This window comes from Scyliorhinus torazame, chromosome 3, assembly GCF_047496885.1.
Source record: "Scyliorhinus torazame isolate Kashiwa2021f chromosome 3, sScyTor2.1, whole genome shotgun sequence".
Lineage (NCBI taxonomy): Eukaryota > Metazoa > Chordata > Chondrichthyes > Carcharhiniformes > Scyliorhinidae > Scyliorhinus > Scyliorhinus torazame.
Window position 1 is genome coordinate 279646286 of NC_092709.1, and position 24277 is coordinate 279670562.

The following is a 24277-nucleotide window of genomic DNA, read 5'->3' on the forward strand; positions in this document are numbered from 1 at the left end:
TCGTCTGCCAGCTCACCCCTCCCTCCCCATTCCCCTTCTTCCACCCTCTCATTCCCCTTCCTCCTCCTCTTACCCGCACCCCCCCATTCTCTGACTCTCCTGCACCAACGACTACCTTGTTCCCCGCTTCCAGGGTCAGTGTAACATTACCCCTGGGTCAGTATAACATTACCCCAGGGTGATGGTCCTGTTTTGGCACTGTCAGCGGGTCAATATACAAGGTAGGAGAGTGATAACTCGCTGTGAGGTAAGCTCTGGTGCTCCTCAGTTTATGCCATAGTCGGACTCCTGTCTTTCACACCCATCTTCTGAACGGAGTCTGCATCAGGGGCATTTGATCTTGGACCCCTGTGCCTGGGGGGGTGGTTAAGCCTGCTGTGAAGATTATCGTAACAGAGGCTGCATATGTATCATGTTTTAATTATGAACATTGGACATTTCCATTTTCCCTAGCTACACACAGCGACCCCCCACCCACCCACCCACCCAGTGCTCCACTGTGCCCACTCAGTGCTCCTTGATCTTATGTGGCCTAGTGCTGCCTCTAGGTGTGTCCTCAGGATGCATGCTAGAGGTGGAGGCAGCCTGCTGTGTATCGCGCCCTGTGGCTTTTGATGCCCTGGGCGGAAGTCCTCTGGAGGGCCTGTCGCCTGAGGGCCCCGGCTGACTTACCGGTGTTACCGGCTTCGCTGTGCCACCCCATTCTGCCGTTCCCTCGGGATGTGCCGGTGCCAGGCGGGGGGTTTCAGAAGAACAGCCATCTTCTTACCGGAAATGTAGGAAATAAAGAGTGTTTTTAAAAATGATTTCTGAAAATTTAAGAGCGACATGGTGGCATAGTGGTTGGCATTGCTGCCTCAGTCGAGGACCTGGGTTCGATCCTGGCCCGGGACACTATGGGCGCGATTCTCCACTCCCACGCCGGTTGGGAGAATCGCCTGGGCCGCCAGAATTTGCCGCAACGCCGCTCCGACGCCCTCCCGCGATTCTCCTAAGCGGCGGGAACGGCACGGTCGAGTTTTGCGGGCCGCAGGCTGGAGAATCGCCCGAGACACCCAAAACGGCGATTCTCCGGCACCCCTGCTATTCTCAGGCCCGGATGGGCCGACGTCCCGACGGCGTGACCCCAGTTCACGCCGTCGCCGTTCACACCTGCTGTTTAAAGTCGTCAGCCAGTCATGCTGGCTGACGCTGAGCAGTGAGGAGGTGAGCGGACGGTTCCGCAGCTCCTGGAGACCGGGTCGGCTTCCCCGAGAAGGCTGCGGCCAAAGGGAGGGGGGGGGGGGGGTGCGGGAGAGTGTGCAGGTGGGAGGGGGGGGGGGGGTGCGGGAGAGTGTGCAGGTGGGAGGGGGGGTGCGGGAGAGTGTGCAGGTGGGGGGGGGAGGTGCGGGAGAGTGTGCAGGTGGGAGGGGGGGTGCGGGAGAGTGTGCAGGTGGGGGGGGGAGGTGCGGGAGAGTGTGCAGGTGGGAGGGGGGGTGCGGGAGAGTGTGCAGGTGGGAGGGGGGGTGAGGGAGAGTGTGCAGGTGGGAGGGGGGGTGGGAGAGTGTGCAGGTGGGAGGGGGGTGCGGGAGAGTGTGCAGGTGGGGGAGGATGAGGGAGAGTGTGCAGGTGGGAGGGGGGGCGGGAGAGTGTGCAGGTGGGGGGGGTGCGGGAGAGTGTGCAGGTGGGAGGGGTGGTGAGGGAGTGTGCAGGTGGGAGGGGGGGGCGGGAGAGTGTGCAGGTGGGGGGGATGAGGGAGAGTCTGCAGGTGAGGGGGGTGAGGGAGAGTGTGCAGGTGGGAGGGGGGGCGGGAGAGTGTGCAGGTGGGGGGGGGTGAGGGAGAGTGTGCAGGTGGGAGGGGGGTGAGGGAGAGTGTGCAGGTGGGAGGGGGGGTGAGGGAGAGTGTGGATGGTATCGTCCATCCGCGGATGCCACATGTCAGCCGCCCTGATATGGCGGGACGGTGACGAGGACACGGCCGCAGGGTGCGTGCGGCTGATGGGCACAGGCGACTGGCACACTGGTGAGCAGTACGGTGTGAACTGACCGTTGGGCGCAGACAGTGACCAGGTGTTCTGCTGTCTGTGTATCTGCAGCGCGACCAGGCCACCGGGGCACACAGGGATCCCATGCAGCCCGGCTGACAAGGTGTGGAAGAACCTCCGTGTAACATGTCGTTTCTCTGCCCCCCACCATCCTCCTGCAGGTCACCATGTATGCCAACCAGACAGCGATGTTCACTGCCGTGGTTGGAGCAGCAGCTCTGGAGTTTGCCATCCGGCAGCGTAGAGTCGGACGGCCCACAGTGGCTGCAGATGCAGTGGTTGCCGGTGTAGCAGAGGGGATGGCCGCGGAGTGGCCCGTCGTCGCCGCGCAGGCCGCAGGCGCTCAGGACCCGAATGTATAGGGGGATGCCGAGGGGAACATTGACCGCCAGAATGCAGGGGAAGTGCTTGGGGGGGAGCAGGAGGAGGAGGAGGAGCAGGAGGATCCACTGATGGTGGTGCCAGGGCGCCACAGGCATCCAGCAAGGCCGAGGGTGTACCGTGACAGAATGTCGTTCGAGGCCCGACCGGACATCACATGCAGGAGGAGACTATGGTTCAGCAGGGAGACGGTCACACATATATGCCAGCTCGTGGCGCACCTCGCACCACGTGGAATGGGAGGAGGACTCGCGATACCAGTCTCCGTCAAGGTGACGGTGGCCCTAAACTTCTATGCGACCGGTTCCTTCCAGGCGCCGAGCGGGGACCTCTCCAGGATATCACAGGCATCGATCCACAGGTGCATCGGGGCCGTCACCGACGCCTTGTACGCCATCGCGGACAGGTACATTCAATTCCCCGAGGACCGAGCACAGCAGGAAGCACGGGCACGTGCATTCGCCAAGGTGGCCGGGATACCGATGGTCCAGGGTGTCATCGATGGTGTGCACGTCCCCATGCGCCCACCTGCAGACAGCAGGGAAGTGTTCATGAACAGAAAGGGCACATACTCCATGAACATTCAGGTGGTGTGCGACCCCCACATGAAGATCATGCACGTGTGTGCAAAGTACCCCGGCAGTGTGCATGACACCTACATTCTGGCACAGTCGTTCATCCCCGCAATGTTCGATGGATGCCCCCCACCGGCTGAGGGGCTGGTTGCTGGGCGACAAGGGCTATCCATTGAGGTCATGGCTGCTGACGCCAATACGGAGGCCTCACACCAATGCGGAGAGCCTATACAACGAGGCACATGCAGCAACCAGGGGTGTGGTGGAGCGGTGCTTCGGGCTGCTGAAGATGCGCTTCAGATGCCTGGACCGATCAGGAGGGGCCCTGCAGTACCGGCCCGACAGGGTCGGTCGCATAGTTGTGGTCTGCTGTGCGCTGCACAACATTGCCATGCAGAGGGGAGATGACCTGGTGGAGGAGCCGGAGGGAGGACCCCACGGCACCGGAGCCAACGCAAACGAGGGGGATGGGGAAGAGGAGGATGCGGAGGAGGAGGCGCATCAGGGTGGGGGGAGGGGCGCAGGACACAGACACTGGCCAGCTGCTCGTTACGCCCAGGAGGCTGCGCGATGGCACCGCCGGGGACAGCGGGCACGCAACGCGTTGGTGGCCGCACGGTTCACGCACTGTGGGGGGTGGGATTCGCTGAACACTTGCACCGTCACTCCTGTACACGGGCAACCCCCCCCCGGCACCGCATTCACGGCAACAATTCCACATCACCTTACCACTGCGGCACTACGGGATTGCACAACATTGATGATTGGGTAAGCGGGTGTGAACACTGCCATGTTGAATGATGACGGCCCGCTCTGCGATGAGCTGTGTGCCTCAGATTCGCCAGCCGAGGTCTGACTCATGGCTATAGCTGAACCATGCACTCCGGTGGTCACAGCCTTCGTGACGGATATTTCACCACATGCCCGTGGGGTGTACCGAGGACAACGGTGTCCGATTATGGGGGGACGGGGGGGACAGGGGGGGGTCACCACATCCGGAACAGACCTTGAACGGCTCGTATACCACGACGCCAATCGGGCACCCTCCCGAGCCCCCTGGCACCGGACATAGCACACAGTCTTACAAGTCAGATTTAACACTGCGTTTATTCGTGTGGTGAACATAGGTGCCCTACCCCCTACAATTAAACTGTGCCCTGCACCCGTGCCAACTTCTTACGTGCCTAATGACTTTGCCTTACGGGCCCTACCACTACGTCTAGGTGTGTTCCCAGATGGTACAGCAGGAGTGGAGGTGGACTGCTGTGAATCACGCCCTTCGACATGGCTCCCCTTCGGCATGCGTTTCCTGGGGCGGCCCGGCTTCGATGGGCCAGGCTGCTCTGCGGGCATGCTGGATGGCATGGTGCCACCCTGACCTGCCCGCTCCCCACCAGATGCGCCAGGGACGGAACGGGGGGAGGCCGAGTGTACCGGGACGTCCCTAGGTGGAGCTACCGGGACGGGCCCCAGAACCTGCTCCTCCCTCGGGGGGCCCGGTGGCCCACGGGCCTCACTGTGGGATGGAGATGCGCTTGGAGACATGCCCGTCGCACCCCCGACACCTGGCACTGCCAGTCCTGGAGGCCTGCAGCGGTATCGACCACGGTCCGAATGTTCGCCGAGACGGGGCCCAGGGAGTGCCACATTCCTGCCAAGGTCTGTGCGATCTCGACCTGTGAGTGCGCGACGCTATCCATCACGTGCGCCAGGTGGTCTATGCTCTCCGCAACCGACTGCTGGTACTGAGCCATCGCTTGCTGGGACCGGGCCATGGCATGGTGAGACTCAGCCAGGGCCCCGAGAGCGGCGGCAATGTCCTGTTGGCTCTGGCGCATGGCTACCTGTGAGAGGGCAGCCCTCTCCTGGGCCATGGATGACCCGTGCACGTGAAGCCCAACGCCTTGCAGAACCTGACTCATGGCCAAAACCCCTTCACCCATTGCCTTCACCGCGGACGCCACACGTGCGGTGTCGGCTTGGGTGGCTGCGACGAGCGGCACCACTCCCTGCTCCTGGACGCGGATAGACTCCTCCAGCTGCGTGTGCAGGTCCTGGAAGATGGCCCTCATCCCGTTACTCAGTCCCTGGGTGTCCATACGCATCGGTTGTCTGGGTGGGTCAATTACATCCAGGAACCCGGGAACCGTCTGGGTGGCAGCTGGTTGCTGGGCCTGGGCTGCCCTCCGACCGTCCAGCCCCTCGGCTGTTCCAAACTCCACCTGCTGTACCGGCTCGGCTGTGGGGTGCGCACCAGACTGTGACCCGGGAGCCTCATCACTTATCTGCCCAACTGAGATGAGTGTCTCTGCGATGGTGGACGGTGTGGGAGACAGCAGTGCCGCTAGCTCGAGGTCATCGTCCGTCAAGATGTCTGGTGTGGACTGGTCCCCCTCATGGCCCGGCGCAAGCTCCATGCGAGACATGTCGTCTTGACCTCCAGTTCGATCCAGCGAGTGCGTGGCCGTGATGTGGGCTTCGGCATTACTGTCCACCCTGTGCCCCTGACTAATGTCTGTCCCGGAGGTCTCAGCGTCCCGGTCCTGTGTCCCAGACTGTGAGGTCTGCCCTCCTGTCCGACCAACTGCCAACCTCTGGCGTGCGTCCCTGGGTGCCATTGCGGTGGGTGGCGTTGCGCTGCTTCCTGGGCGAGACGTCCCTGAAGGTTTGGCCGATGGCCCTGGGGAACATAAAAGATTCAGGGTTCGTTAGACACGGTGGCCCGGGTGTATGGTGATGGTGGGTGCACAGTGTGAGGGGGGATGGGATCTGGGGTGCAGTGGCCAGAGTGTGAGGGGGGATGGGATCTGGGGTGCAGTGGCCGGAGTGTGAGGGGGGATGGGATCTGGGGCGATGACGGGTTGGGGGTGGGGAGGACATGCAGGGTTCTCTCACTTGCTTCTGCGCCTCCGACCTGGCATGGCGCGATCTCCCGGGTGGCGGATCCCCCAGCGAGGTCCAGGGCCCTCTGCTCGTGAATGGTTAGGGGGTGCAGGACTGGAGAACCCCCTCCGGTTCTCATGCGCTCCCGCTGGTTATACGCTGTCTTGTCCTGGGGGGGGTGGGGGCATCTGGCTAATGGATAAAGCATCACCATTAGGCGGGTATCATCAGGGCATGCAGATATTGACAACATTGTTGCTGGTTCAGGAGACAGCACGCCATGGCTTCGCTCCAGGGGGGTCCCGGGGCTCATGTGGGTCGAGTAGATAGTTGGGCACCGTGACCCCCCCAAACCCCCTGACCCCCCCCAACATCGCCCCTGATGCCCCAGTCCCCCCCAACACTCCCAACGCCCCCCCCCCCCAACCCCACTTCCTCCCCCGTGCCCGGGGGGGCGGGGAGCCTGGGGGCACCCTCATGGCCCTTATCCTGGCAGCCCGGGTGAGGTCGTGCAGCTTCTTGCGGCACTGCTCCCCCGTCCGGGGGGTCTGCCCCACAGCACTGACTGCAGTGCCCACCTCCCGCCAGCCGTGCCTCACCGCGCTGGATGGCTGGCGATGTCCACGTCTTGGGCAGAGGGTGTCCCTTCTCCGCTCCACCTCATCTACCAGGGTGTCCAGGTCCGTATCCCGGAACCTCGGTGAGGCTCTTCGGGGCTCAGCCATCTCCTCTCTTCTCCTCCGGGTCCTCTGTGCGCGGTTCACGCAATTTATGACGCAGCGGTGCGTCATTCGGGCGTTGCATGGTGACAACGCGGCCTTCGCAGAACGCCCCCCCGAGGTTCTCGCGGCCCCGATCCTAGCCCTTTTTCGGGCCCTGAAACGGTCGGGATCGGGGACGTTCCGCGCCGTCGTGAACCTCGACGGCGTTCACGACGGCGCGGCCACTTCGGCGTGGGAGTGAAGAATCGCGCCCTGTATGTGTGGAGTTTGCACATTCTCCCAGTGTCTGCGTGGGTCTCGCCCCCCATATCCAAAACGATGTGCAGATTAGGTGGATTAACCCCGTATTGGAAAAATAAAAAAATAATGGGCGGGATTCTCTGATCCTGAGGTTAAGTGTTGACACCGTCGTAAACGGCGTCACGTTTCACGACAGCGTCAATATGCCCCCAGGAGCAGCGATTCTGACCCCTATAGGGAGCCAGCACGGCACTGGAGCGACCCACGCCATTCCTGCTGCCAATACCGGCATGAGATGGGCATTGCGACCGGTGCCAATGCGCGCATGTGCAGTGCGACCAGCGCGATTGCGCACATGCTCAGCAGCTCCCTTCTGCGCGCCGGCCCGACACAACATGGCGTAGGGCTACAGGGGCTGGCGCGGAGCAAAATAGGCCCTCAGCCCGAGAGGCCGGCCCGCCGATTGGTAGGCCCTGATCGCGGGCCAGGCCACAGCGGAGGCCCACCCGCAGGGTCGGACCCCCTCCTCCTACCAGGCCGCCCCCGGATGGACGGACGCCGAGGTCCCGCTGGGTAAGGCCACACGTGGACAGCGCCGGCAGAACTCGGATTTTTTTCTACCACCGCTCGGCCCATCCCGGGCGGAGAACTGCCAGGAGAGCCGCATAGAGCCGCCCCCGACCGACGGCACGCCGGCGGCAATAGCGGTGATTCTCCGCTCTCCGGAGAATCAGCGGACCGGCGTAGGGGCGGCGTCGCGTGATTCGCGCCCAGCCCGGTGATTCGCCGGTCCGGCCTGGGCTGAGAGAATCCCGCCCAAAATTTCTGAAAATTTACATTTTCAGCATACAAGTGGGTTAAATTTTCAATAAAAGCAACACAGCAGAGTAAATAAAGAAATGGCATGTTGGATGAAAATATAACAGAAATATTGAAGAGATTTTCCAAATACTTCAATCAGTGAAGTAAATGTGAGATACAAATCTCCTTTCCCGAGTCCAAAATCTTGTTCTTCACTATGATACCGAAGAATCAATTGCAGTTTTGTTACGAACATTGGTAAGTACATTTTATGGCTATGTAAATTAATAGTCCTAACTTACAACACATGGAAATGTGAATTCCAATAATCAATGTAATATTACAATGAAGATGGAAGTAAACTAATGCTGGTACACAAAAAATGTATATCAGGCAGCCATAATTTACTCAGCTGAAGTCAAATGTTTCGATAATAAATCACACTGTACAATGCAAGCAAGAGCAGATATTTAGATTACTCATTCATCCATGTGACTTATAAATTTCTTAGCAAACATTTCTACAACTAGAGTCTAAAAGTGAAAAGTTTAACATAAAGATAAACATTTTAATGATCCATAATTTAAGAGCCTAACTTTCAATCCTTTACAAATTATGCTTATTAAAGTTAATCCTCTAACCTACACAGCAGAGTTCAGGAAGAACAGCAACAGTGACATAGACTGGGATTCTCCGTCCTGGAGACTAGTGCTCTGACCAGCGGAGAATCGGGACTGGTCTCAAAATTGATCCATGGATTGTGTCAGTAATTTAAAATGATGCAGAACAACATGGGAGTGCCCACCACTGAGTCTCCATCTTCAAGAAAACTCGGCCGGGCTTTTGAGACCTATGTTCTTTGCGACACGGGTGCAAACTCCTGTGAGAGGCCAAAAGAAGGATTCTCGCTGGCGAGATCTTTCAGCGTGATTGTACCCGTCCTTGCCCCACACCATTGACATAATGTGGTTCCCGCCAGCATGAAGGCATGGGACACGGCTTCAGGGTTTTTTTTCTTCAACGTTCTGGGCAATATGGCGATAAAAGACAGCTGTGAGCTGCACAGCGTTCGTCTCGCCTGGTCCAGCACTCAAGAAGAAAAAAAACAGAAAATTCCGCCCTTAGAAATGAAATGGTATTACAACTGTATGCTGACCTTGCACTTCCTTAATGTTTTATTCCTGATCAGCATTAATCTTAGTACTGAAGTCATAGAATCCCTACAGTGCAAAGAAGGCCATTCAGCCCATCAAGTTTACAGCAACCCTCCAAGAGAGCACCCTACCTCAGCCCACTCCCCTGCCCCATCCCCGTAACCAACCCATCTAACCTGCACACTATTCAGAGGAAATTTTGTATTACCAATCTATCAAACCTGCAAATCTTTGGACTGTGGAAGGTCACCAGGGACCCAGAGGAAACCCATGTTGACACAGGGAGAATGTGCAATCTCCACACAGTCATCTAAGGCTGGAATGGAACCCAGGTCCATAGTACTGTGAAGCAGCAGTGCTAACCACTGTGCCACCGCGTCAAGGATTATGGACACAACTGATGAATATTTCAGCCTCAAAAGGTCAATGTAGGAATAGAAGGGATCATGCTAATGAACTTAACAACCATTGTCAATTTAGAACCAAGGCATTATTTTCTTTTCAATTTATGGAATTGGCAGGCACTAAAGCATAACTTACAGAAACAAACTGTGGAGCCCTTCGGCATATGATCATAGAATTTACAGTGCAGAAGGAGGTCATTCGGCCCATCAAGTCTGCACCGGCCCTTGCAATGAGCATCCTACATAAGCCCATACCTCCACCTATCCCCGTAACACAGTAACCCCACCCAACCTTTTTTGACACTAAAGGCAATGTAGTACGGCCAATCCACCTGGCCTACACATCTTTGGACTAAGGGAGGAAACTGGGGCACCCGGAGGAAACCCACGCAGACACGGGGAGAACGTGCAGACTCCGCACAGACAGTGACCCAAGCTGGGAATCGTACATGGGAGCCTGGACCTGTGAAGCAACTGTGCTAACCACTGTGCTACCGTGCCGCCCTATTTCCTTAATGTCCATGGTTTTTCATTTTTATACAACAATCCTACTGATGTCCCTCAGTGTTGGTGAATATTAAAACAAGTGGACAAGGAGAAGTAAGTCGGAACATGAGACTATTTTCCTTCCCAGGCTACTGAACCCAGTTCTTGCCCATATTCGTAGAATAGAAAATAAAACTTGTCTTGAAATTTAATTTAGCGGCATCATTCAAGTTCCTCATAGGTGCAAGCTCACAGCAAACATTTCACCGCCTTGGTAATATACTCCAAACTGAGAAATCGACTAAACTTGCAGCTCCCCGGTAAATTATATGCAATAATCCTTTCAAAGAGCAGTCTGCACGTTGACAGACCCAAACAAATAGGATTACATTCAATATTTTCATAGAACATAATCTCACCAGCCGCACACTTCTTACTAGTCCTCCTGCACCGCCCCATGATTTTCCTTCAACTTTAAAAATATTTATAACATTTTTAAGAAGTTCCAAGTTTTAGAGTTCTTGGGAGGGTTCCAGGGTCTCAATACGACAAGTTGACATTGTGGTTTGTAATTTCATTGCTGCACCATGTTCATCTGGAGAAAGCTTAGAACCAAAAGGCTAGGTGGGGTTACTAGGTTACAGGACTAGGGCGTTCTTTCAAAGGGTCGATGCAGACTCCATGAGCCAAATGGCCTCCTTCTGCACTGTAGTGATGCTGTGATTCTATGAAATCCCTATGCAATACCATTACAGCGTGACTTGCCTGGAAATTTGAACTTGACTCCCATTTCAATTTATATTTTGGATACTTTAGATTAGCAGACCTGGGTTTAGGTTCTGAAAACTAAATATGTCACTGAGACAAGGCCAAAGAAACATTTCCACATTTCCACGATTATAAAGCAAACCAATCAGTTAAACTCTTCACAATTATTACACTTTTTGTAAAAATAAGCTGGTACCTTAATCTATGCAAGATGCCAAATTGTACACAGCATTATGTTCTCTCAAATGGAACAAGACACGTCCGTTTAAGTCACCAAGCATTTAAATTATTGTCCCATTTGATCCCAAGACGAGCTTCAAACTTCAAATCGCACCATCTCTTAGGATTGCCTTTTTCCACCTCTATAACATTGCTCAACTTTGCCCCGTCTCAGTTCATCTGCTGTTGAAACCCTCATTCCTTGCCTTTGTTTTCTCTAGATTTGACTATTACAATGCACTTCTGGCCGTTTTCCCACATTCCACCCTCTGTAAACTTGAGATCATTCAACATTCTGCTGCGCATGTCTTAACTCACAACAGGTCTCGTTGCCCGATCTTGATGACCTTTATTGGCTCCCGGTCAAACAACATCTTAACTCTAAAATTCTCATCCCGGTTTTCAATTCCCTCCATGACTTTGCACCTCCCTATTTCTGTAATCTCCACAAGCCTACGACCCTCCAAAATATTTGCACTCCTTAATTCAGGCATCTTGTGCATTCCCAATTCTAACAGTTTCATCATTCATGGTCGAGAGTGGCACCTTGGCGTAGTGGTTAGCACTGCTACCGCACCGCGCAGAGGACCTGGTTTTGATTCTGGCACTGGGTCACTGTTTGTGTGGAGTTTGCACATTCTCCCTGTGTCTGCATGGGTCTCACCCCACAACCCAAAAATGTGCAGGGTAGGTGGATTGTCCAAGTTAAACTGCCCCTTAATTTAAAAAAAAAATCATCATGGTTGTGCCTCAATTGCCTAGGCCCCAAACTCTGGGATCCCCTCCCTACACTTCTTGAGCTCGGAATTCTACTTAAAAACATACCTCTTTGACCAAGTATTTGGTCAGCCCGTCAAACAGTTCCTACTGTAGCTCGCTGTCATACTTTGCTTTGTAATACTCCTGTGAAATGCCTTGGGACTTTCATTTGATTAAAGGCACCATATATATATATATCATTTGTTATTGTTGCCAAGAACATGTTATCTCTCCAATTTTCTCCATTCCTGATACTTAGCATTAGGTCCTTGGGTGCCACCAGCTAACCACTAGCTCACCCCAATGACCACTCTTCATACAAGAGACTTGGTGGCGCGAGCTGCAAGTTTCTTTGGAAGGTTCTGACCTGAATCTTATCCGGCCTTGCCATCGATACAAATAGGGCGGGATTCTTCGGCCTCCCAGCCGCGTGTTTCTCTGCGGTGGGAGGTGACACGCTATTTGCTGGGCGGCAGGATTCTCTGCTCCCACCGCTGTCAATGGGATTTCCCATTGAAGCCACCCCACGCCGCCAGAAAACCCATGGGTGGGGATGCACTGCAGGCAGGACCACGGAATCCCGCCGCCAGCGAACGGCCAGAGAATTCCAGCCATAGACTTTCCAGCAAAAGTCACTGGATAATACTTTGGAGTGGTAATTTTCAATGGATTTTCTCTCCTTGGGCCCTGGAACACTCAGGCCAGTTCTAATGCTTTAAATTCATGTCATGAATATGCCTTTTTTGCATTCCAAAGGTGACTACATTTCCTTTGATTCTGTGACGTGTAAGAATGCGAGGTGCCAAATCAAAATGGCATCTACAATTTTCAAGAAAGAGTTTTGTTCAGCAACTCTGGGAAAAACTGCACAGCTTTTCAAATTCCAATTAATGTCACTGATGACGCTGCAGCCTAAAGTATTGTATGCAATAACTTTCAAGAAACTCATTTGCCATCAAGGAAATTATATTCTCTCAAAACCAGTAATTTTGGTGAGATCAATTACACGTTTCAAATATTACCTCAACTTGGTTTATACTTTCATGAACTGAGGTTACACAGTGCCAGGAAAAAAGCTGGAGGCCCTTTTAAAAGGAGGGGTGAAAGACAGCTGCGCCTTGTCCAAAGCTGTTCATTTAAACAGTTTGTTTAGCAATCCACTAACCATGCATAATGGATTTAAAATGCAACGGTTCTTGTGATAATCACAACAAATATGAAGATTGGTATAGATTTATGACCTATTTTGTGAGAGTATATTCTGAGAATCTACATTGCATTTCTGAAGAATTGTACATTTATTGTAACATTACTGACAATTCAGATTAATTTCTAAACACTTCATATAAAATTTCACGCGAGTTATTAATGTCAATCAAAAACAAGTTTGGGTAAAATAATCAATTTCAAAAACTGATTATCACAATGTGCAATAAAGAATGTGTCACTGATGCAGGCTATTCTTTTCTCAGTCATGTACCAAAGATAATTTTCAATGGAGTTTTGAGACTAGAAACAATAGAAGCATCATGTTTATTGTATACAGTAAATATCCAGTCCTAACCAAAAGAGAATTACTCCTTTTAAACAGCATTTCCACCATCGACATAATAACTCCTGCCTTTTGGATCTTCCAACACACAGGGCAGAACAAATCATCAGAAGTTGTACTAAGATCCAATAATGCAGAACTAGTACGGTAACTATCAGCTGTTATAATTAAAACATGGAATAATTTTAAAAAGGAATTAATCCCAAACAAGCTAGATAACAATTAAGAAAATAATTTTCTGCAAGCAGTCTTCTCTAAAGTAGGGGCTGGTCTATGGTTCACTTACGCAGACTTGCCCTCGTTGTCCAGCTTGGTGGGACTGATCCCCTTTTTGCCCAGGAGGGCTGCCACCTTCTCGGTGTCGCCATGCTCCACAGCTTGCAGTAGTCGGTCATCATTTTTGTTCCACTCATGTGCCTGCAATGCACAAAGAAAAACAGGGTGAGTGCGGAGATGTAGGTTTTTATTTTGTGGGGCTTAACAGCTCAAACACAAGCATTGCATTAAACAGCAACGTCAACACAGAATTAGAATCTCGTCCGTGAAAGATATTAGATGCTCCCTCCCAGGCTTCAAAAATTTGAAAAGGTAGCTGAATGAAAAGACCTTACAGTTGACACACATGTCTAGACAAAAGAGGAATTTCAGGTCTTGCAAGGCATTCTCCATAACGTTTAACTGGACTAGTCCGAGATCCATCAGTTTGCATATGCTGCACCGCGAATACCAGCAAAAACTGCTGACATCAGCCTCTATTGACTGGCTCTCTGCCTGAACTGATCCTTTGGGAGCAGCGTAATGCATCTCTGTGCAAGGTTGCTTCCAAGATATAAAACCTGATTTTTAAAAAAGAACTCTGTCTGGATAGTCGTAATAGGAAAATGCGTTGCAAATGTCAGACTATGTCTTTCGTTCAGATTTCACAGTATGCATTTTGCATTATCCAATATCTACAACTACAAAATAATTCTAGAATATAACTGAATTATGTGACACGTTAATAGATCCTGCACCTGGGAGTGAACCACATGCGACCTAATGGAGGTTTTAAAATGCCATTACAGATGTGGACGTTGCCTGTTTGGAATAAGTTATAGGTTGGTCAGCAGCTGAAAAAGACATATATGGGAAGATCTTGTGCACGAGTCTTCACCAGAAATAATAACGGCCCCACTCAAAACATTGGTGTAGTTTTCTTTTCCCCCACAGATGCTGACAGACCTGTGTGTTTCTAGCATTTCTGTTTTAATTTCAGCTACGCACAATTTTCTCTTAATTTACTATGTAATTTGCTATGTAAACCTTTGGTTTGGTCCTAGTTACATAGAGTGCATTTAAAGTTGTGAAAGCCTGTGAGAGGGTGCAGAGGAAATTTCCCGGAATGATTCCAGGGATTGGGGGGGGGGGTTATTTACAAGGTTGTGATGGAAAGGCTGAGCTTGTTCTCCCTGGAGAGAAAGGAAATTGTGGGGAGATATGACAGAGGTGTACATGATTATGGCAGGTTCAGCAAAGGTAGATGAGCAAAATCTCTTCCCATTGGCTGATGGTACAAGGACCAGTTAACACAGATTTAAGATTTTGGGCAAAACTTGCAGAGGGAACGTGAGGAACACAGTTTTACACAGCAAGTGGGAATGACTTGGCACTCATGCCCATGAAGGGATGGAAAAATGATCAATGGTTTCAAAAGCAAATTGGATGGGAACTTTGCAAGCCATGGGAATTGAATGGGGATTGGGGCTGACTGGATTTCTCCACAGGGAGCTAGCATGGACTCCATGGATCAAATGGCCCCCTTCTGTGTGGATAAATGACTTACGATTTTATTACCTACAGTATTACCACATACTAGTTTTTAATTATTTCACAGGATTTGGCCATCGACACCAGTATTTTTATTCACCATTTATAATGGGTCTTGAAAAGTGCCTTCTCTAACTGCTGAAGTCCATGTGTTGCAGGGGAACTCACAGTGCTGTTAGGGAAGGAGTTCCAGGATTTTTACCTAGTGACAGTGTTACAGGCCAGGGTTTAGAGAACCCCAAAGTGTATCAAGGAGTTCACCTGACCCACAACTTTTAATAAATTGTGGTATGGGGAGCACACGGCCCACTCTACAGGTGTGGTACAGCAGAAATGGAAAAGCGTTTTATAAAGCAAAACAATGTTTATTCTATGAACTCAAGTTAACCTTTTTAAAACATACAGTGAACATCTTAGCAACCATCAATTCAAATACAACCCCCAAAGACAACAATACTAAGCAATACTTTCAGCTTTCTTTTTAATATCCATACGACTTAAAAACACCTTTAGCCAGAAACACATCAGGTTAAAGTCACTACTGAAAACATTTATAATTCTGAATTCACCAAATGATCAAGAGATAGTCTTTTGATGGCAGAGAGAACAGCAGTACACCTGCTTGGTCTGGCTTCAGCTCCAACACTGAAAACGTAACTAAAACACACCCTGCAGCAAACAGCCTAAAACGAAAGTAAAAAGCTGACAGACAGCCCAGCTTCACCCACACTCTGACATTACTGATAAACACCCATTTCTTGACACCTCCCCCCAAGAAAAAAAAACCCCATCAACTTCAAGATGGTTTCATTTTTCACCTTTTCACTATCCTTTAAGAAATGCACACAGTAAATCTACTTTTTTGTTTCAAAAAACACACGCAAACAGGTATAATAATATAGCCCATTTTTTTCCCGTTCTTCTTCCAACTGAAATCTTTCTTGATTGACAGTCTCTCTGAACAAGAAGGTCTCTGCACGATCCGTCCATTTCTCTAAGCCTTGGCATTTCTCTTTAAAGTCAGATACTTTAGTTCAATCTGATCACAGAGTTCCTTGTAATTCTCCAACACAGGAGCATTGGTTATCACAGCTTTCAGGCAGTCAAATGCCTGTTGAAACTCCGCTGTCCAGTGAAATTTTTGACGTTTCTTCAGCAAGTCCATCAGTGGAGCAATCACGCTACAAAACTTTTGCATAAATGTTCGATCAAATCCACTCATGCCAAGAAATGGCATTATTTCCCTTTGTCTTGAGGGTATTGAAAACTCCTTAATAACTGTTGGTTTCACATCCCGTTTGACCATTCGACCCTGTCCGATTGTATGGCCAAGGAAATGACTTGGGCTTTTCCAAATTCATTTTTGGCTAGGTTTATCACCAGGCCCGCCTCCTGAAGTCGATCGAATAACTCCATCAGATGTTTCAAATGTTCTTTCCATGTCTGGCTGAAAATTACCAGATCGTCGATGTATACCGCACAATTGGATAATCCTGAAACAATTTTGTTAGTTAACCGTTGAAATGTGGCTGGGGCTTTTTTCATGCCAAATGGCATAACTTTGAATTGGTACATACCATCTGGACTCACAAAAGCTGAAATCTCCTTCACCCTTTCGGATAAAGGTACCTGCCAGTAACCTTTAAGTAAATCCAGTTTGGAAATAAAAGCTGATTGTCCCACTTTCTCAATGCAATCCTCCAAACGTGGGATAGGATAAGAGTCCGTTCTTGTAACTGCATTAACCTTTCTGTAGTCCACACACAACCATTGGGTACCATCTGATTTTGGTACCATCACTATGGGTGAGCTGCATTGGCTGCAACCCAATTCAATTGTGCCATTTTTAAGCATACTCTCAATCTCTTTGTTAACCTGTGCCAATTTTAAAGGGTTAAGTCTGTATGGATGTTGTTTGATTGGAACAGCATTTCCCACATCTATATCATGTATAGCCATTTTAGTACTTCCCAATTTATGTCTACAAACTTGCTCATGTGATATCAATAACTCTTTCAGGTCAGTTTGTTTTTCCTCTGGAAGGTAACTCAACAATTTATCCCAATTTTTAAGAACAACCTCATTTTCCAATTTAATTTGAGGTATGTCAAATTCACAGTCATCTGGATTTGGTTCGTCACTTTGAGTTAGAATCATTAAAACCTCCTTTTTCGTTCCTTCCCTTTCAAAGTACCTTTTAAGCATATTCACATGACACACTCTGTGAGTCTTCCTTCTATCTGGTGTTTTTACCACATAATTCACCTCACTTAATTTCCTTTCAATCTGATACGGTCCACAAAACCTTGCTTTTAAAGGTTAACCTACCACTGGTAACAACACTAAAACTTTATCTCCAATGGCCAAACTACGAACTTTGGATTTCTTGCCCGCTACCTGTTTCATCACATTTAGTGCAACTTTTAAATGTTGTCTAGCCAATTCACCTGCTCAATTTAATCGTTCCCTAAAATTTGACACGTAATCCAATAATATAATTTCCGATTTCTCACTCACCAATTTTTCCTTAATCAATTTAAGTGGTCCTCTTACCTCATGACCAAAAATTAGTTCAAAATGACTAAATTTGGTTGACTCATTTAGGTGCATCCCCAATTGCAAACAGTACGAATGGAATTCTTTTATCCCAATCCTCTGGATAATCTTGACAATAAGCCCTCAACATTGCCTTTAATGTCTGGTGCCACCTTTCTAACGCTCCCTGCGATTCTGGATGGTACGCAGTTGATTTAAATTGTTTTATTCCTAAGCTATCCATAACTTGTTTGAATAACCTCGAGGTAAAATTTGATCCTTGATCCGATTGTATTTCTGTGGGTAGTCCATATCTAGTAAAGAATTTAAGTAACTCCTCCACAATCTTTTTAGCTGTAATATTACGTACTGGAAAGGCCTCTGGTAACCTAGTTGACACATCATCTATTATCATCAAAAGATATTGATTTCCACTTTTTGTTTTAGGAAGCAGTCCTACGCAATCAATTAGGACCCGTGTAAAAGGTTACTCAAATGCTGGAATGGGTATTAAGGGCTCTGGTTTTATCACTGCTTGAGGTTTCCCTATCACTTGACATGTGTGACGTGATTGACAAAATTTAACTTCATCTTTATGTAGTCCAGGCCAATAAAAATGTTTTTGGATTTTAGCTTGAGTTTTCCTTATTCCCAAATGACCTCCCACTGGTACCTCATGTGCAACTCGCAACACCTCCTTTCTATACCCTCCGGCAATACTACTTGATGAACTTCTGCCCACTTTTCATCCGCCTGCATATGTAAAGGTCTCCATTTTCTCATCAAGTCATCACTTTTACGGTAATAACACTCTGGTATCCACTCAGATTCCTCTTCCGTGTATGCTTTCTGATATATCCGTTTTATTTCTACATCTTTCTGTTGTAACTCCGCCAACTTTCCTGAACTAAAAATATTCGCCTCATCCTCCACCTGTTCTTTTCCAACTATCTGATCAAAAATCGTTTCTGATAATTGCACTTCGAGTTCATCTTCACTCTTTGATTTCTCCTCTTGTCTTAACCTGTGACTTTGCGACCTTGTTACTACACAATCCGGAAAAATCCCAGGATATTTGTACTTCAACACTTCAGCTGTCTGATTTTCCACTGGCTTATCAACCACAGTAGGCATCACTCCCACCTGCAATCCAGCTATATCATTACCCAAGATAAACTGCATTCCTGGACAAGATAGTTTCTCTATTACTCCTACTACCACTTCACCACTCGTCACTGGACTTTCCAACCTTACCTTTTATAATTGAACATTACTCCTCTTACCCTGAATTCCACTTATTACCACCTTTTCTGGCAACATTCTTCCCAAACTACATAACTCCTCATCTCTTACCATTAAAGATTGACTACCTTCCGTATCTCTTAAAATTGTGACTTCTTTACCTGCTCCTCCTGATACACATGAGTAAACTTTCCCCACACAAGTAAATTCTTTAAAGAGATCTGGCAATCTTGATCAGGCTGTACAATCTTTTGCACCTCCTTCGCTTCACTCGGGCGTTCCTTTACCACTTTAACAAACCCCACTGTCTTATCCTGTTCTACCACATCAACCTGCCCAGTGCTTTTCTTCAACCACCAACACTGTGACTTTACATGGCCTAGTTTATTACAGTGAAAACATTTGAAACTTTTCATTTTTTTTACACCCTCCTGGATTTTTTTAAAAATCTGAGGTACAGTCTCCTTATTATCTCCTATCAGATCACCTTTACCTTTACCACTTGAGTATTTCTCATGTCCCCAGTTTCTATCCCTCACAGACTGAAACTGATGTCGGAAACCAAGCTTTGATTTATGAACTAATTCATAATTATCTGCCATTTCTGCTGCTAATCTCGCCATTTTAACCCTCTGTTCGTCCACATGAGTTCTCACTACATCAGGAATTGAACTTTTAAACCCCTCCAAAAGTATAATTTCTCTGAGAGCTTCAGACGTTTGGTCTATTTTCAAAGCCCTTATCCACCTATCAAAATTACTCTGTTTGATCCTTTCAAACGCCATGTACGTTTGACCAAATTCTTTCCTCAAATTTCTAAACTTTTGTCTGTAGGCTTCAGGCACTAGTTCATATGCACCTAAGATGGATTTTTTCACCTCCTCATACGTCCCAGATACCTCCACTGATAGTGATGCATACACTTCACTAGCCCTACCAACCAGCTTTGTTTGAATCAGTAATAACCACATGTCCTGTGGCCATTTCATTTGTTTAGCTACCTTCTGAAATGAAATGAAAAAGGCTTCTACCACCTTCTCATCAAACCTTAGCAATGCTTGGACATATTTAAATAGATCCCCACCAAGCCTTCAACTATGACGCTCTTTCTCACTATCCTCATCACTATCATCCAACTGTACGTTTCCCTTTATGCCTGTCAATTTTAACTGACTGTCATGTTTCATGGCCATTTTCTGAAGTTCAAACTCTCTCTCTTTAACTTTTTCCCTGATCTGTATCTCCCTTTCTCTTTCCTCTCTATCTCTTTTGTATTCAAGCTGCTTCAAATCTTTCTCATGTTCCATTTGTTTAATTTGCAACTGAGTTTTTGCCATTTTCAATGTGTCAAACAGTATCTCAGGCAACTTTAAATGCTAAGCCACCGCCATAATTACCTCATCTTTTCGCATTTTGTCAGGTAATGTTAAATGCAATGTTTTTGCCAAATCTAACAGTCTGCTTTTAGTCTCTGTCCATAAGGTACTGTGTGTGCCCGTCTCCACCCACAAAAACTTCTGAGCCTCTGAAAGAGCCATTGTCCACAACACACTCCCTACTTAAACTAGAATACCACACCTGAAAAGCAACCACAATATGCTTTCTGTCTTTAAGTTCACTAAGCCAATCCAATAGATAGACTTTTATCCCCCTCGAGCCCCCAATTTATTATGGGCCAGGGTTTAGAGAACCACAAAGTGTATCATGGAGTTCACCTGACCCACAACTTTTAATATATTGTGGTATGGGGAGCACACGGCCCATTCTACAGGTGTGGTACAGCAGAAATGGAAAAGCGTTTTATAAAGCAAAACAATGTTTATTCTATTAACTCAAGTTAACTTTTTTAAAACATACAGTGAATATCTTAGCAACCATCAATTCAAATACAACCCCCAAAGAATACAACACTAAGTAATCCATAACAACTTCCCAAACAACATCCAGTAGAAACACTTTTCAACAGAAGCACATTAGGTTTACATTCACTACTGAGAACATTTATAATTCTGAATTCACCAAATGATCAAGAGATAGTCTTTTGGTGGCAGAGAGAACAGCAGTACACCTGTTTGGTCTGGCTTCAGCTCCAATGCTGAAAACGAAACTAAAACTAAAACGAAACACACCCTGCAACAAACAGCCTAAAACAAAAGTAAAAAGCTGACTGACAGCCCAGATCCACCCACACTCTGACATCGCTGATAAACACCCATTTCTTCAAGGTACTCTCACATGACAACAGCTAAGGAACAGAGATATAGTTCCACGTCGGGATGTTGTGTGGCTTGGTGGGAAACTTGCAGGTTTTGGTGTTCCCAGGTCTCTGCTGCCTTATCCTTCTAGGGGCTGGAGGTCACAGGTTTGGAAGATGCTACCGAAGGAGTCATGCTGAGTTACTGCAGTGCATCTCGTAGATGGTGCACACTGCTGCTACTGTGCATCAGTGGTAGAGGAAGAGAATGTTGGAAGTGTTTGATGGGGTGCCAATCAAGCGGGCTGCTTTGTCCTGGATGGTGTTAAGCTTCCTGAGCGTTGTTGAAACTATATTCATCAGGCAAGTGGAAAATATTCCATCACACTCCTGACTTGTGCCTTGTAGATGGTGGACAGGATTTGGAGAGTCAGGAGGTAAGTTCCTCTCCACAGAATTTACAGCCTCCAACCTGCTCTTGTAGCCATTGCTCCTCCAGTTCAGTTTCTGGTCAATGGCTAAAATTAGGCCTTCAAATAACATAGCAAACTATAAAATAAAGCTCTGAATAATTTGGTATTAGTTTAATGTTTCATAGCCTTCCACCATGCAGGAATGAGTAGTGAACCAAATTCAAACATGATTGATTGATATTTATTGTCACATCAAAGTTGTCTGAAGTTGTTTTATATGACAAATTTACTTTACCCCTTCTTAATTGTCCTTCAGCATTCTGGGCTAGAATGATGAGGAAGAAACCTAGGGTTCCTGCCCCCATTGTCCAGTGACCCGCAATAAAAGACATACGGGAAGGATGGAATTAGATTCAGCTCCAATTGCAAAACTTTCTGATATTCAAGTTCACACAAATCAGGTACAAGAAGGCAGCTCACCACCACCGTTTGAAGGTCAACTAGGGATGGGCAATAAATGCTGGTTGTGCCAGTGACGCCCACATCCTGTAAGTTAATTTTTTTTAAAATCATGGCTGGTTGTGAAGAAGAGCAGAGAAATGTGTTGGTGGTGTCAGTGTTTGTGGGGGTGAGGTAGGTTTGGCAGCATATTACAAACATCAGTGTAGAAGGTTTCACCAAGTAACCGCACATAGGTTTATACCCACAATCCTCCAATGCTGAATTCCCAAATCTAGTCACATAATTGCCAAGAAGCATGAAGCTCAGACCAAGCTTTTCTGCCATGCAAAGAGGGGAAGCAATAAATAGATACATAGAACATACAGTGCAGAAGGAGGCCATTCAGCCCATCGAGTCTGCATCGACCCACTTAAGCCCTCGCTTCCACCCTATCCCCAGAACCCAATAACCCCTCCTAACATTTTTTGGACACTAAGGGCAATTTAGCATGGCCAATCCACCTAACCTGCACGTCTTTGGACTGTGGGAGGAAATCGGAGCACCCGGAGGAAACCCACGCACACATGGGTAGAACGTGCAGACTCCGCACAGACAGTGACCCAGTGGGGAATCGAACCTGGGACCCAGGCGCTGTGAAGCCACAGTGCTATCCATGTGTGCTACTGTGCTGCCCAATGTTCTGTTTAAAAAAAATAGAAACACACACAATCATGCCAGCAGAGTGTTCTTGCATCGTTTAGCTGCTGTCGCCTGAACAGTCAGAACAGCAGGTCAGTCAGACACTGAACTGCACAGGGATGCATGTCAGCAGCTGTCAGGAGGCAAGAGGAAAACTAAAACAAGAGACAGCTATGTTAAATTTGCAGCAAATGTAAACATCAACCCATATTCACATGGCACAAGCTTTCTCCCAGTTTTGTTTCCAAACAAACGTTTCATCTTTCCCTCTCCGATTTTATCATTGCAGTAGTTTTAAGAAACGTTAACCAAAGTTCCAACTTCCAACTCCTAGAGTTCTCTTCTGTAACCCATACAGAGAATATGTACGTGTCATATCTATATATACAGTCAAACAGCAATTCAACACCAGAGATCACAGAAGCAGCCTCTTGGGCAATATACCAAGAGCTGTCAGCTGCCACTGAATCACAGTGTAGCACAAGTTAGCATCTTCAGCAAATAGATCTATAGATTATTACACTTTATGTCCCAAGGGAGGTTCAGAGTCAACAAATTATTTTAACTGGGAGGATGTGTCTTGCAGGCAAATCAGCAGATTTTTATCCTCATTATAGAACCATGCAAAATATGATGGATTAGGAATTTTTTTTCCAGTGGCAGGACTTAAGAAAGGAATGTTGCTCAAAGTACTGGGAGAACTCCCTCCTCTTTGAACAATGCCATGGCATAATTAGTCCATCAAAACAGGCACAAAGGAACTTGGCTGTATTTCTCATTCGAGGGAAAGTCCGACCAACAATGTGTCACTAACCTGCAGCAGAGAATGCTATTGACCAGCCAACTGACATGGAGAACAGGGAGAGGATTTACTTTCCTCAGTAAAATGCTATTCATAGCATCTAGAAACATTAGTACTGTATTTGGATATTTTCAACATTATCTGGAGCTTCACATAGTCTATGGGTTGCTGTGACTGAGAAACAAAATCTATAAGAGAATAGTACATCCTAATAGCAGTCCTTGCTGTTTCAGAAGTTTGTACACCAGTTATTTTCATACCTGGGATTTAAAATCATATTTCAACATGAAGATTACATGTGGTGCAATGGCGCTCACAATTATTCCTGCTTAGATTATATCAATCACTCGTAGTATCATAGAAGGAATGGAATATAGAACAAAAACAGAAAATACTGGACAATCTCAGCAGGTCTGACAGCATCTGTGGAGAGGGAAGGGAGCTAACGTTTTGAGTCTAGGTGACCTCTTGCCAAAGCAGGAGAGAACTGGAAATGGAGTCAGATTTATACGGTTGTTGGGGGGGGGGGGGGGGGGGGCACGTGGAAGTATGGGGCTGGATATTGAGAATTTGCCTTTCTTTATAGGAACATAGGAGCAGGAGTGGGACATTCAGTCCATTGAGCCAGTAATTCAAGATATTCACAAAATCCAACAAGAATTCTAAAACGTGACCCACGTGAAATCTAATAAACCTGACTGTCATGGCAGTGTCCCTTTAAGAAATGTTTTGTCTTGACTTCCGGGTGCGGTGATGATCAGCTGAGTCGCACGTTTCGGCAGCTCCCGGTGGAACGGACCTTTGGGCTCTTAATAGGAGCCCCATCGGCAATTTTAACGGCAAATAACACTGTGTGGTAATCCAGAAGGGAATCCCCCCTGGACACGGATGGAAAAAAGAGAGGAAAGTAGGCGGATTGCGGTGGATCCTCTAGAGCAGTGGCCAGGAAGGCAGGCACAAAGCAAGATGGCGTCGGAAGGAGGCAGTTTAATATGGGGCCCTGACCAACAAGAGTTCCTGCGGCGTTGCGTAGATGAACTCAAAAAGGAGATGAAGAAGGAGCTGTTGGCCCCGATATTACAAGCGATTGAGGGGCTAAAGGAGGAGCAAACACCCAGGAACAGGAGCTTCGGGTCGTGAAGGCAAAGGCTGCTGAGAATGAGGACGACATACAGGA

At 48.1% G+C, this 24277-nt stretch overlaps 1 protein-coding gene across 6 annotated transcripts in view; it reads right to left on the reverse strand.

Moving 5' to 3' along the window:
- Positions 1-24277, reverse strand: part of rai14 (retinoic acid induced 14) — a 379848-nt gene that overhangs the window by 145152 nt on the left and 210419 nt on the right. For 5 of the 6 annotated variants that reach the window (XM_072497306.1, XM_072497307.1, XM_072497310.1 and 2 more), the window contains one exon: positions 13255-13385. In XM_072497306.1, coding sequence (XP_072353407.1) covers positions 13255-13385 — 131 coding nt within the window. Of the gene's footprint in view, positions 1-13254; positions 13386-13579; positions 13599-24277 lie in introns of those variants that run through there. The other variant, XM_072497311.1, reaches the window with a different exon arrangement.